General features: G+C 40.6%; 2 protein-coding genes across 8 annotated transcripts in view; one reads left to right on the top strand and one right to left on the bottom strand.

The window, feature by feature from the left end:
* MACROD2 (mono-ADP ribosylhydrolase 2) overlaps nt 1-14,192 on the top strand; it is a 1,913,815-nt gene that overhangs the window by 268,196 nt on the left and 1,631,427 nt on the right. The window lies entirely within an intron of this gene.
* FLRT3 (fibronectin leucine rich transmembrane protein 3) lies at nt 245-13,513 on the bottom strand. 2 transcript variants are annotated; one of them, XM_084776151.1, is made up of 3 exons: nt 13,268-13,513; nt 5,243-5,443; nt 245-3,812 (listed from the first exon to the last, which is right to left on the bottom strand). In XM_084776151.1, the coding sequence occupies exon 3, from the start codon at nt 3,768-3,770 to the stop codon at nt 1,821-1,823; it is 1,950 nt and encodes a 649-aa protein (XP_084632277.1). In that variant the 5' UTR covers nt 3,771-3,812; nt 5,243-5,443; nt 13,268-13,513; the 3' UTR covers nt 245-1,820. The 2 variants fall into 2 exon arrangements, with proteins under 2 accessions (XP_084632277.1, XP_084632278.1); XM_084776152.1 differs by lacking the exons at nt 5,243-5,443; nt 13,268-13,513 and adding an exon at nt 4,691-5,229.

Raw genomic sequence — 14,192 nt, 5'->3', positions numbered from 1 at the left:
ACAGATTTCAGATCTTTTGATACCATCCCCCTCTCTCAAAAGAATATTTAAAAAACAAACCAGCTTTTCCAAGACCACTTTTAAAAAAATGTCACACTAGACAGTGACAACAGTGCTCATAAGGAAAAAGGCATTGAAACCATTCTTGCTTTGGATCAACTGAGTGAACAGTGGAACCCCCCCAAAAGTATTTACCCACCAAACACTGACTCTTTGATGTAAAAAAGGATACAGAACCTCAAGATACTGCTATTTCTTTTATTTGTACCCAACTTTTATTTTTATGCCTAGAAAAATACATGGGGCTTGTTTAGGACCAATGCGCTGGCAGTTTCCTCCCATTAGAGACATAGTTCTGAAAGCAAGCACAATTATTCTGTGTGTTTTCCTTAAGTTTTATTCAGCAATAAGACCATAATTTTTCATATTTAAGGAAGTATGAAAAATTTGTCGAGTTTCAAAAGCTGAATACATGTAGCGTTGGATCAAGGCACATACAAGACTGGCCAAAGGGCGTACAATGCACTTTGGTTTTTTGTTGTTGTTGTTATTTAAAAAAAAAAATCATGGCAACAAAAAGTGGAATGGTTTTTAAACAATAGCTCACAATTCAGTAGGAAGCTGTAAAGAAATGTTACATTACAAGTCCATTATGTAGAATCTGGAAAACTGTGACAGTAATGGGCAGTATTCTCCACTATCGTGAAAGACTGAATATTTATGTACAGTATTCAAGCATCTCCTGTAAGCCAGATCTAAATTTGATTTCTAGTGTTTATTTTTTTGTTGTTGTTGAAATTCTTGCTTACTCAAAGCACTGCTTTCAGTGGATTGCTGAGAGGAATGGCTGGTGGTTCCGCCACCCTCTTAACTACGCAGTTTTGCTTGGACATCCTTCATAGTGAAAACCATCATAAACACTACCCGTTCCGTGTTTAGGATTCATTCTTCAAGAGTCTGGATGGTACAGGCAAAACTCAAGATGCAGTTCTAGTATATGTATTGATTACACTACACAAATCTAAATTGTCATGTTGTATAGGTGCACACACCATAGGTTCATGTACCCTAGGTGCACATACCCCTGAAAGCCTGTGATTGGTCTTATGAAGTCCATCATTCTTGAAGCTCTGCTGACAGTGGCTTTAATAGCCGACTTCAAATTGCTTTCATGCCAGCTGATATATTCAGTTGAGAAAATATGCTTAACTTTCTTAAGGATATTTAATTTGCCTGGGGTAAAATGAGATGTGCAGCAAGTTGGATATTGCCCATTATGTCACATATTTTGATTTATTGAATACCACTGGGATAATACAAATTTAATCATTGGAACATTATCTCATAACTAGTTTTTGAAATTTATTTTCTCATTCAGCCAGTTTTCTTTTTTACATTGTATTAATACCAAAGTGAAAAACGGCCTGTGCTTATACTACAAAGGATCTCATGTGTACGCAGTCCTGATTGTTCAACACAGCAAGAAAATTCACTTTCACAGTCAACAAGTCATCTTACTCAGTAGAACACAAAGTAAATGGTTTATAACTTCAATATCTGCAAGGAAAATACAGTACAAATTACTAAAAAATACTAAAATATAGAATTGTGTTCAGGCATCCCCACTACATGAACCGCAGCAGCAACCTGAAATCTGAAACTTTTAATAAAAAGTTCTTAAATATAAATTATATGGCAAATGTACAGTACATTGCTTTTCTCAGTCTCTTTTCCAGTGTTTTGCAGTAGAACAGAGTTCCTACCATCACCTTCCTTAGGGCTAAAGAGCCCGAAGCAGTCTGGCATGGGACCTCTTTGCATCATGAGTGTGAGTGGTCGGAGTCTGGAATCCCACTGTCTCTGTAGCTTCGGTTACTACTGCTTTCACTGTGGTTGTTTTTGTACAGATTCATCCCATTTGGAGGGAATATGGTGTGTATTACAAATTCCTCCTTGGAGATGGGCTCACTGTTTATCGGTAGCATCTGGAAAGAAGTTTCCCTGATTTCCAGGATGGAGTTGTCCTTCTTCGTGCCGGCTTCCGCATAGTCATCCTTTCTTCTCCTCCCTTTGCTGTACGCGCAGTTCCGTGAGAACAGTGACCCGTTCCTATGCACATACCAACACACCAAAGCCAGGAGGGCGATGCTTACCAGGGCCACAGCCCCACCAATGATGGCAGCCAAAGGTAAATTGGGGTTTTTGTAAGGTTCTTTCTCTTGCTCTCGATTGAGGGTGGTTGTGGGGTTGTACATTCGAAGAGGGGCAGTTTCCGTCTCAATACAAACAGGAGTTTCATCAAACAGGTAAAGGTTGCTGGTTTCCATGGGAACCATGCATACTCTATAGGGTGAGTCAGGTTCTAGAGCCGTGACCAAGTATTCACTACGTTCCCCTGTAACGATGGTTTCTGTTATAGATCCAAAGGCTGGGCTATGGCCCAGCTTAAGCCAGCTGAGTCGTAGAGCCGTCATAGGCAAAGCAAGTCTCCAGGATATGTGGATTGTATCAGAGCTGACAGACTTCACAGTAATTAGAATTGTTTTCCGTAAGGGGCTGCTTGTAGTTCGCTGATCCTTAATGAGCTTGGGGTTTTTAATATCTGGTTGTTTGGTCACAGGAGCTGGCCACTGCCCTTGAGCAGGGTAAGCCGTGTTAGGTATTGCGGTGGTTATCTGGACGGTGCTCACAATCCCACTGTCTTTACAATCGAACAGGTCTGCACTGAGGTCCTTGATAGCCATCCCACGAACCTTTTCCGGGGCTTGGCACATGAGCCCTCGCACATTGACTTTCACAGGTAGCGACTGTAACCAGTCCCGAACCCATTTCATCTTGCATCCACAATACCAGGGGTTGTTGCGAAGAATCAGTTGGGTTATATTGTCCAAATCATCAAAGACACCCTGAGGTAAACTGCTTAGGTTATTATTGGACATATCGAGTCGATACAGCTGCCTTAAATAAGAAAAAGCATTTGAGGGTACCCGATTGATGTGGTTGTCTTGAAGGTAAAGCTTCCTCAGGCTTGTGCCAGGAAGGTTCCCTGGCGCGGCCGTCAAGGAATTCCGCACCAGGGACAGTTCTGTTAAGTTGACTAAGTTGAAGAAAACTTTGTCACCCAAACCGTGGTTATTCAACAAGTTCCCGTCTAACACCAGGCGTTTCAGGCTGGTGAGGCCCTGAAGTGATGGTGAGGAGATCGTGGAGATGCGATTGTCATCGAGGCGTAGCTCCTCGATCGTCCTGGGCAAGCCCCCTGGGATGGTGCTGAGGTGGTTGCGGGACAGGAAGAGCAGCCGCAGATAGTTGCTGTCTCGAAATGCTCCCTCTTCAATGCTGACAGCGGAGACGGAGTTATCATCCAAGTGTAACTCTTCCAGATAGGGAATTTTGGAAAGTGAATCATACGTGATAGTCCTTATGTTGTTCTCCTGCAAGTGTAACTCTTTGACATACTTTGGAAGGTTGGTAGGAAATTCATCTAAACTGTTGTGGTATAGGTATATTCTTTGTACTTTCAGCAAGTTCTTCAAATCGGAGGGAATCCCAACATTGTTTATTTGGTTGTTCTGAAGGTAGAGTGTTGTAGCATCCTCTGGAATTCCCACTGGTATGGACGTCAGAGACCGGTCGTTACAGTAAATGAAACCCGCATCACAGCGACACACAGATGGACAGGTTTTAGCCATAATGGACAGAGGCGCCACTTGGAAGAACAGCCCAATTTTAGTCCAGATGAGGAAGAGGCTCCAGGCTGGGCTGATCATGGTCAGCAGTGTTGGGGTCTTTATAGCAGGCAGCTTCTGTCACTACAACAGAGTAAGAAACGAGAGAGTAGGTCAGGACACTGAAGTGTCTTAAGAACAGACATCTTTAACCAACTTCAGTATTTTAATTTTAAGAGAAGAGCATGCGGGGACTCACTGCTATCTACCAGCAAACACAGCCATTTCTTTACCTCCAGTGTCTCTGGAATATAAGTTTATAACTATCACATTTAAACCTATCATATTTTAAAGTGTTAAATATAACTACATAGTCATAATAGTTTGAATTATAATTTATACTAGATTCAGCTACTCATGAAGGTTATCAAATTTCCAACTTTTAATATTCATAGAGACTGACTTAGAGCAACATAATTTGTTTTCTGTCTTCTTTGGCAAATGATAGATGTATAGAAATACATATTGAAAAACATCTATGCTTTTATTCTTCTGGAATAATTAACTAATACAGCTCAAGCTCCTTAATCTCAGGGAAAAAAAAGCATGTGCTTTGTTTAGTAATATTATTCTTAATGATGTTAGGTATTGTTTCAAAGGTATTTCTGGAAAGAAAGTAGGAAGGAATAGTTCACTTTAGGGAAAGATTTGTACAACTCATACGTCAAGTTGATGAAAATGGAAAATTCCATGTTGTGCTGACCGTTTTTTTCCTGCACCTATTTTGTTACATTTCACACTGCACGATTTAATGACTCGATGCAGCTTTTGCTATTTTCAGTCTCACAACGTGTTTTAACAGTGCGCTTCTCTGTCTTCAAACTCTAGGGTAGAATGATTCAAGTTTTCCCATGGGCTGGAGAATTATGAATTTATGAGGATGTACTATGTGCTATTCTCTCGTCTACACCTCTAGGTATAACTTTAGGCATGAAAATAAAGTTGCTTAATATTTTTCCTACCTTATTGAACGATGTAAGTAATTTTATGTGGGTGACACTCCAATGCACATATGTTACTTTCTTGGTGAGGGGCTGGGACTTTAAAACTCTTTACTCCTTGGAAATGTTCTTCACTGTTTATTCAAGAAATCCTATGCCGCACACACCTAGGGATCAGGCTCGCTGCTGCCAATGAACATTCCAGCTGTGGGTCGGCATGGTGGGCAAGCTCATTAAAGTGGGGGCCAGAAACAATTCAGCTGCCGGATACTATGTAGGGCACGTGGCTTCCTAATATATATATATTTTTTCTTTCTGACAGTTTCAGTGGGATGGCTCCTTTTGTATACCTTAATTCCCTCAGTGGAAACTGCCCTCTTTGAAATTCTTATTGGCTCTTCTGTGCAGTGTGGTCAGAGATAGAAACTTCAGATCCTCGTGAAGAAAGCCGTTCGTGACGCTAAGGCCTGTGTAGTAATAGGTTTTCCAGGCAGTTACCCCCTCCCTTTATTCCCACTGAGGGTTATCCAAGTATAAACTCTGGACAGTAGCTACATCCTGAGGTGTGATTACCTGCTGGGAAATAGCTATTTCTTCTTCTGCTTCTTGCTGCTTTCTCAGAATTTCCGTTTCAGTCACGTTCTACTAGAACGAGTAGAGTCTCTTTTAAGAAGGAAAGGAAACAATGCAAACAGTCTTCATGGAAAGAGACGGAAGCACTCTAAATTTCTTTTATATTTTTCTTCCTTAAAATAGGCTGGGACTGAGCACCTCCTGTGAAAGAAAGAAAAGCAATACTATTAATAGTGAAAATTAACATACTAGAGGAATCTCCTAGAGGTTTAATATCAGTTATTTCCTTTAAGCAACATACCTTTCATCCTACAACTGGTGAAAGCAGTAGACTGACCTTTTTGTGTTTGTGTTTACCACTTAACTGTATAAATTAAGTTGTAGCCAGAGAGAAGATTGTCATTCAGCTTGTAGCTTCCATTGTTGAGTGATTCTTAGTGTCCCACTGAGTGCAAACACAGAGGTAAAACTTCACTTGAGAAGCAGCAAGTCACTTCCAGGGCTTTCAAGTTCACTGTCTGATTGATGCCCAGGCATAAGATGGTTAAAAAAGAAGAACACGCCAAAGGAAGGTGCAAATGCAGAAGCCAAGGTTTTTGGTAAAAACAATGATTACTCTGAGCTTTTGGAATATTGTTTTACAAATCACACAATACCTACTGAAGGTATTAAAAAAGATGTTGCTTTTCTTTTGACTTGCTCATTGCTCAGTTTAATGCTTCCATTTTCCTAGCTGAAGAATGTGGCATCCTCATCCTCCTACTAAGGCTACATCAGGGTTCCCTGTGGGCTGTAAACTCTAGGACGCAAGTGTTTTTGCCCACATTGTAGCATAGAAGTTCAAGTCACAGTTAGGACTTTTAAACTGTACATTTAAAAGAAGAGAATACTATAGCAATTTTCTTTTAGCACATTGAACTTTTTTTTTTTTTTAAAAATCGATATTTCAAATAGGAAGGTCATAATTATGTTCCATCCCTTTACAGAGGTTATTTAGAAAGACTACGAACATTGTCTCTCTTTCTTGTTTTAAACACAAATATGCCAGCCCCCTCAATTTGTAGTTTTATTTCTGAAAAAGGAATTTAGGCTTGATTATAAAAGACCAGTCTTTGAGCTTGTGACTGCTCTGCCCATTTTCCTGATAGAAGACTCATGAGGATTTTTAGGGGATTGAACCAAAGGATAAGTGCGAGCATGGGTTACTCACGGCCGTCCATTGAGCACCTGCAATACATACAGGGGACACTTATGAGACTAAGGACTGAAGGAATTGTTTGCTTCTCTGCCAGTTACAGCATCTGTTCTAGAATTTACTGAGAATGTATGCTAACCCAAACCACAATTTGTAGCCCTATCTTTTGTTGCAAAATTCTCATTTCTTTTAGTCTGTCACTAGACACTAATGCTGTCATAGGTTATATTAATACCAAATGAACTTGAAAGTGGCAAATACACATTTTAAAAAAATTTAAGCAACTTAAAAATAGCAGTTGGCAGATAGATAGATTAAGCCAGACTTGTGTATACTGCGTAGTGCCTGCAGTGGAAAGTTTAAGTGGTTTATGGGTAATATAAGGGCTTTTCGTATTATTACTAGATTTCAATAGTGCATTTGCTTATAAAATGTTGCCTTCTAAGTGTGTGAGAGTGGGAAAACCAAACTGTTGACATTATAACCATAAAGTCACTTTTGCTATAAATGTTTTCTAACCTTGAAAATAAACCAACATATAAAATAATGTGGTTATTTTAATGGAAGGAGACAATTACTTCAGTTAACTTGCATTAGAAATTAATTTAAAACCACTATATGAAAATAACAAGTGAGAACGTGTATAAAATACCAATCATCAAGCGTTTCTTATGTTCCATGGCCCTTGGTAGGGCAGGGCATACTTCAGAGGTCAGATGATGCATCTACTGAATGGGACTTGAAAAGGGCTGGTTGTTCCAAGTCAGACAAACCACAGCATGATGTTCGTAATGAGAACAGGGAACAAAATAGCTGTAGTGGCTGCTTTAAAAAGAGACAGAAAAATATACCTATTTTGCCAAACTGGGATTTAAGAATATATGCATTGAATCTTATTTTTTTAACTGGAGATGGAATAAATGTTAATGTGAAAAACAAAGATAGTCAATTCTTTTCACTTGATTTACACTTATGAAATTGCTAGCACTACTGTTTGATTTGCTGTTCGTACAAAAGTCCAAACAGTGTGGATTGACAGAGAACCTCAGGCCTCCACTGACTCATGAGAAGAATGCCATTCCCTTCTCATCAGATTTCATGGAAACTAAAAGCAAAAGCATAAAAAAACAAATGCTTTCTCAGACAAGGGTAGTCTTACAAATGTACGCTCTACACTTAGCTCCTCTCACCTGTCCCTACTGCTTTCAGGTCAAAACTGTTCAGCTCATGGTCGACTGCATTTTATAGCCTCTTCATATTTCAAACTACTGGGCTAAACAGGGATTTTTGGCATATTTAACACTGTGATGATCTCTCCATCATAAGCTTCCAACTACCAAGCCTACACTTGGTCTCTGAGCTGGATCCCCATGGTCACAGACATGGACCTTGCTGTTGAATATGAATGATGAAAGGCAAAAAACGCTGCCTTGACCACTGTGGCCAGCTCCACAGCACGGCTCCAGAGGGTTTTGTCTGCGCGGGCTTGAAAAAGGTCGTCCCGTCCAAATAAAAAGCACTCGATCCTCTAGAAAAATATTGCTACTGGGGGACCTTGGGGAAAAACATAGGCCAAGCCCTGGTAAGTAGTGGCAGGTTACAAAATCATTTTTAATGAAATCGTCAAGTATGTAACGCTTAAGTCTCAGGTAAAGGAAAAGCACCCTCATCTTACTGGGGAGGCAGGTTGTTGATAGGCATCTTTTGATTGTTTCTTTTCAAAATTAAAAAAAAAATGTGTTTAAAAAAATAGTTTATAACCCTAACCCAGTCTGAAGTCTCTCGTTTATGTTCATAATATGGCAAAAAAAAGTATATGAATAGATAAAGATGCTGCTCTTTGGAGATACCTTATGAAAACTAATAAATATTAATAAGTTGTTTCTCAACAAAACACTGGCATTTAAATAACACCAAGAACTTGATGCAATGTGCGTGCTTACATGAGCTCTTCTCCTATAGTGGCGGAAGACTTTAAATAGGGAGGTACTTTTTGTTTTGTGAATGTAAGTTAACTTAAAGTAAAGGTATGTGCTGATAATGGTAACTTCTTGAATCTTGTATTTAACTCCCTTTTACTTAAGTTTACTTTGGTTTTACTTGTTTGATCAATCCACTTCCAAGAAAATCTACTTCAAGTTAAAGTGGTGAGATTTGAGTTGCATTTTATTGATTTGCCTCACAGAATGATGTCTTAATGGCAGAAACTTTTTAAAATTAGTCATTCTAAACTGAGATGGCATTTAGAATCTACAATCAAAACTAGTTGCAGTATTTTAAGTGAAACCTTGATACTGAAGAAAATATTTTCTTACTCAAATCTGTCCCATGTTTGTGACTGTTTCTAGCTAAATTGGCATGTACACAAGCAGCATCTAGCATATTAGGGAAGTTATTTATTTATGAAGGCAAAAAATTGCTCACCTAACAAATAACCTGCGAATCCTAAGGTTCCACAACAACAAACAGTATTTCAAGTGAACTGTAAACAAGGTGAAACGGAAAACCCGGACTGTATCAGTCTAGTTAAGAGTGCCAGCAAAATGCTTTCTAAGCAGCCTGTCTGGTAGCTACATTTTCCACAATCATCAGATTTCAGGCTGGTCCCAATCCCTTTGTTTAATGTAGGCAAGCAGGAGGGCCTCTGCCTCTCCTCCTCCTCACCCTCAGGAAGTCTGCAGGGTTTGCAGAGGCGGAGAAGGATAAGTACTTGGTTTTGCCCAAACTCTTTTCTGACACGAAGAAGGTTTTGTTTCATTTATAGAAAACAGGAGAGAAAAAGTCCCACGAAGCGAAAGGATTGCCCCACTGAGTTTGTTATAAACGAGGCTTAATTCTGCATTTGTTTCATTTAGTTTGTTTGTAAAGTGAAATCAAGCATCCTTAAGACAAAAGGGTGGGTTTGGTGCCTTTCATCACACCACAGGCTCTTCCTTTCATGATATCCAAGCCGGACTAAATGAATTAAAGACCTCAGACCTGCATGGAGAGGGGGCAACTGAGAGTGGATGCGAGTGGCACAGGGCTCGGGGCCCACACTCTGCTGCACGGTTGTGGTGACATTTGAGCAGCTGTAATGAAAAGCGTGCCTGCCTGTATCAAAGTGGAAACACTCTGACACTGCAAAGCGAAAACGCCTCCTCCAGTGTGTGGCTCTAACCTCCCTTTACACTCCTAGCCCTTACATTTTGATGCTCTAGCTGGACCACTGTTTGAGTCACTTGGGTGACAGTCTCTGCTCCGGATGGTGAGACCATGTAAAGTCACCAAACACACTGCTTCTTCATGTCTGAGGAAGGTGTTTATTAATTTAAACTGGACAAATAGAAGGAAAGCCAACAATACATAAAGCTGATCTGTCCATACTCTAGTGGCAAGCTTTAGAAAGCGGTGCTTAGCCAAACGCAGTCTGCGGGTGTTCTCTTTAAAGTTGCCACGGTAACTTGTGCATGTGAAGAGAAAGAACAAAAGCTGTCCTTGTCTCATCAAGGGAGAGCAATTTCTTACTCTCCTCCTTTGAGCAGACTAATACCTGGAAAGAGCTTTTCATACATTCCTGACACTAGATTTTTAGAATGGGAGCGAGGTGATGCATATGCAAAGCCTGGGAACGCTGTTACCTACCTAGCGACTAAATTGTATCCTGTGCCTTTCTCCTTCCTGTCTATTCTGTGGCTTCTTCTTAATGGATAAAACTTAAGTCCTGGAAGCCCCCTCTTCTGTAGTTTAGGGCGGCTTTCCAAAACTGTCCATATTATCGTGACGTTTACACAGATTTAGTGACGCTGGTCTGCTTTTCGAAAGTGCCTTCTGAAAAGAATATACCCATTTTGCTTTTAAAAAGAAGGATCCTTTTCCAGAAGACAGTTTACCCACCAACCACCTCTTGGTTAGAAAGTCTAAAGCGGTGGCGCGTTAGAAGAAGCCGAGGAACACCCCTCTGCTGCTCCGAAGAGAGAACACCATTCTGCGGGCTGATACTGCTGAGAGATTTACTGTTGAGTTTTGCCCGCTGGGGGGTGGTACACTCTACCAGAACACCGCTTGCAGAAGCCGCAAGTCAGATGTTGGCTGCTGCTGGCCAGTTTTTCTCTGGTTTAATTACAACAAAGCCTCCCGTTGAGAAGAACAGTGAAGGCCTCTGGGGCAAAAGGTGGGGGTGGGACTGCTGGGGAGCTAGGGGAGAGGGAGGGGGAGGAATCAAGGCTTTTGAAAAATTCACCGTCCTATTGCCCTCCTTGACTCCGTTTATGGCGCTCTTCTTTTGGCAGGACTAACAACTATTTATAATGCCTTTTACCGAACTGGTCGGTATGAATTAGAGACTGCAGAAAGGGTTTATTCAGAATTTTTGACTCAGCATTAGATTTTTGCCATTAACCACGGTCTTTGTTATGTAAGCCCACCCACCTTTAACAGGGAAGAGGATTGAGAAGGACTGAAATGCCAATTCTAAACCAGATGTTCTCAAATGGCCAGATTTAATTTAATATTCATATGAACATCGGCCTACACTAAAAATGTAAGAAAGAAACAGTCATATAATATTAAAATAAGGTATACTTCCAGCCACTAACATTTGCTGGCTTTAAAACTGTTCAAAATAATCTAGAAAGAGAACGCCTTGGGATATGTGGCCAAGAAAAGCACAGGGGAAAATCTGCATTGCTTGCACTTGTAATGTTTAAAACTGATAATTGTATTTTTCATCTGGAGGGACTGACTGTTCATTAGGGTCTTGTGTCCCTAGGCAGGAGATGCCGAGTATAATTGGAGTTTCTATTTGATTGGGCAATATAGCCAGAGAAGAAACTGGGGTAAAGATAATTAATAGCTTGCTAACAAAGTCTGACAGCCACAAGATTTCAACCAAATTTATTTCACACCGCTTCATTTAGCTCTGAAAAAGTTTTGATAGAATCGGAGGCTCCTTAATTAACACTTGAAAGCAAAAGAAACATAGCCTCTATTAGCTGCCACATTTAGTTATGACAAATTTTCTGGTTTGTTTTATAATTTTTCAAAAATTTTGTAAAAACTTTATTTGCCACCCAATTATGAATCTCATAAACACTAGATTCAGAAATTGTTTAATTGGGCATTTTGAGCCTCACCAGAATCGATTTTAAAAGGGGTGTGCAGAGAAACAAAAAGCCTAATTAATAACTGATCGATGCCACTATTGGAATACCCTATTAATGAACGCACTATGTTTATTTGATAATATATTTTCTGACCCTTGGGAGTCCTTTCTTAAAAGAATAAACTGGTTTTTTAAAAAGTTAAACACATGTAATGACATTTTTAACCCTTTTCCTCATTTTAGGCTCATAAATATGTAAATGTATATGTATCCTATATACAAATATATTTGAAGCTAAGTGGTATAACCAATCTTTGCATAGTCATAACATATTATGATTGTTGCCATTTGTAGCAATAACAATATACTTATGGTACTTTAAAAGGATTATTTTCCTTACTCATTTCCAAAGATATGGGTGTCAGTCAGCTGTCACTCTGAGTCAGGCTTAAGTGATTTTAGCCTGGGAGCTGACAGATTCGCCCCTTCTGTTTATACTGGCCAGGATATTCTTATGCAGTTAGGGATGAATGAAGGAATCGCTCCAGCTGAAGTACTTTTCATGGCTTTGATCGTGTTGTTTCATCCTAATAACATAGCAAATGTGTGCGTTTTGAAGCACAGATTGATTGGGAACAATTAAAATAACTAAATATTAAAGCACCTAGATTTTGCAATTGAAAAACGCCAACGTTTTCTATTTCCTATTAATGCCAAATAAATAAGCCCCCTCCCAGTGTTGGGGAAAGACGGGGCCTGTTGCACTCTTTACCTTCATGCAACCATTTTGTTTCTGACATAATTTACTGAAAAACGTTTCTTAAGCAGATCCATTTGAATACCTTTTGGAAGGAAGCTTTCTAGTCTACATGCGTTTATTCCAATATAGATTTTCTACTGTGAGTTGCACGGGAATGGGCTCTCTGCCTTTGCCATTTGATGAGGACTCCGGCCTTTCCTCCCCTGCTCCCCTCACTGCATAGACCAAGCAGGGCTTCCAGGGTGAGCTTTGTTAGTTTTTCTGAGTGGACTTAGCCGGTTACTATGCCAGTCACATTCTACGCTCGCCCAAGCGGTGGGTTTTGGCGTTCTCCTGAACTGGGAATATGGTTTTGCCCGAGATTCTGAGTGAATTTACTAGTTGAGATTCTCGAGCCTGAAATGCCTGAAGGAGCCGTGGCAGGGGTAGGCAGTGCAAGCTTTCGGATCTAGGTGTAGCTGTTAGTCCTCTACAGAGGCATCTCAGTCTCCCCGAGCAGCTTTGCTGGCTGTGAGCAAGATGTATGCTTTTCATGTACTGCGTACCCATGGGCTGAGGGATTATTGATTTTCTTTCACAGTTATAAAAACAGCGATTGCTGATCGTACCACACATACAGTACATACCAAGTTAGCGACCTTTCGCTTTTCGTAGCCGAGAAAAATTTACCTCCTTTTCTATCTCAAACGCTCAACTTTCCAACTTGCAGTTCTCCGGGAAGCTTTGTGCCGATAGCAATTGTTTGAAACAGAGGGGAGCTATTTATTATTTTTTAATGATATAAGTCTATAAGAAACTTCTCATGTTTGGCTATTTAGCCTGACTTTGCCTGGCTGGCTTGCACGCACGTCTTTGGCTGGTCCTGCTGACAGAGCAAACGTGGCTACTAGGATCTCACATGGAACCAAGCAAGTCATTTCTTTCTAGAGAGTAACAGCAAGCGAAGTTTCTGGGACAATGGTAAGAAAAAGCATGGAAAACACTTACCAGGAAGACGAGAAAAAAGCAATCCTTTATACCCTGCTGCTACAGCTGTAATTCCATTGCCTGTGAGTAGAAGTGAAAACCCTCCCCCGACTCCGGAGCGCGGCATCCAGTGCACACAAAGCCACGGCAGCTGCAGCCTGAGCCCGTCCAGCTTCAGATCGCTCCAGCGCTGAGGACTGCGCGCGAGAGAATCCAGTTGACTGCGCGCAGCCCACCTCTAAGTCTGAAGTTTAAAGCTTCACCTCGCAGTGGTTGAGGAAGGGGGTGATGTCATAGGTGGGCAGGACTTAGCACAGCTCTTGTTCAGTGAGGTAACTGGATAATCAGACAGATGAGCTTTGCCAACGCTAGAGGGGGTGAGAGAAGCCGAAATGAGCGGTTGAGCTTGCCAAAGCCAAGATGCCATTTGGTTTGTAGGCAGCTCCTCGGAGGCTCCGCGTTCCCTAAAGTTTACTACTGCAAGGTAGTGGTAGCACACTCAGAAAAACACAAGCATGCAAGAAGGATATTTATAAGATCACAATAGAGAAACAGGTGTCTCATGCCCAAGCCATCTGTATTGAAAATAAGTTAACAAAAGTCATTACTTTTATTATGTTATAATCGTAGCCGAGTTATAACTGTGGAGAATGGAGGACAGCAAACCCAACTGATATTTATTTGGCAGATGAAGAGAAAGGAGGTTCAAATGACGGTTCACTTAGGAGAAAGGAAAAAGGAGTAAGGAAGATAAAAATATTGAAGAAAGCAGTCTTATTGGGAACTAGAAGGGTTCCTCCCCCCATGTGCATTTTTTTACATAAGGAAGTATATTTCATATGCTACTAGAGAGACCACTTAGAAGTATGCGTAAGGCATACCTCCACTTTAGGATCAGGTAGATCCGACCACTCATATTTAACAGCGTTCCCGAAAGTCAAAAGGT

Source organism: Acomys minous, assembly GCF_964271855.1.
Source record: "Acomys minous genome assembly, chromosome: 3".
NCBI classification, from domain to species: Eukaryota; Metazoa; Chordata; class Mammalia; order Rodentia; family Muridae; genus Acomys; species Acomys minous.
Note: the sequence above shows the minus strand (reverse complement) of the source record. Positions and strands in the feature narration are given on the sequence as shown.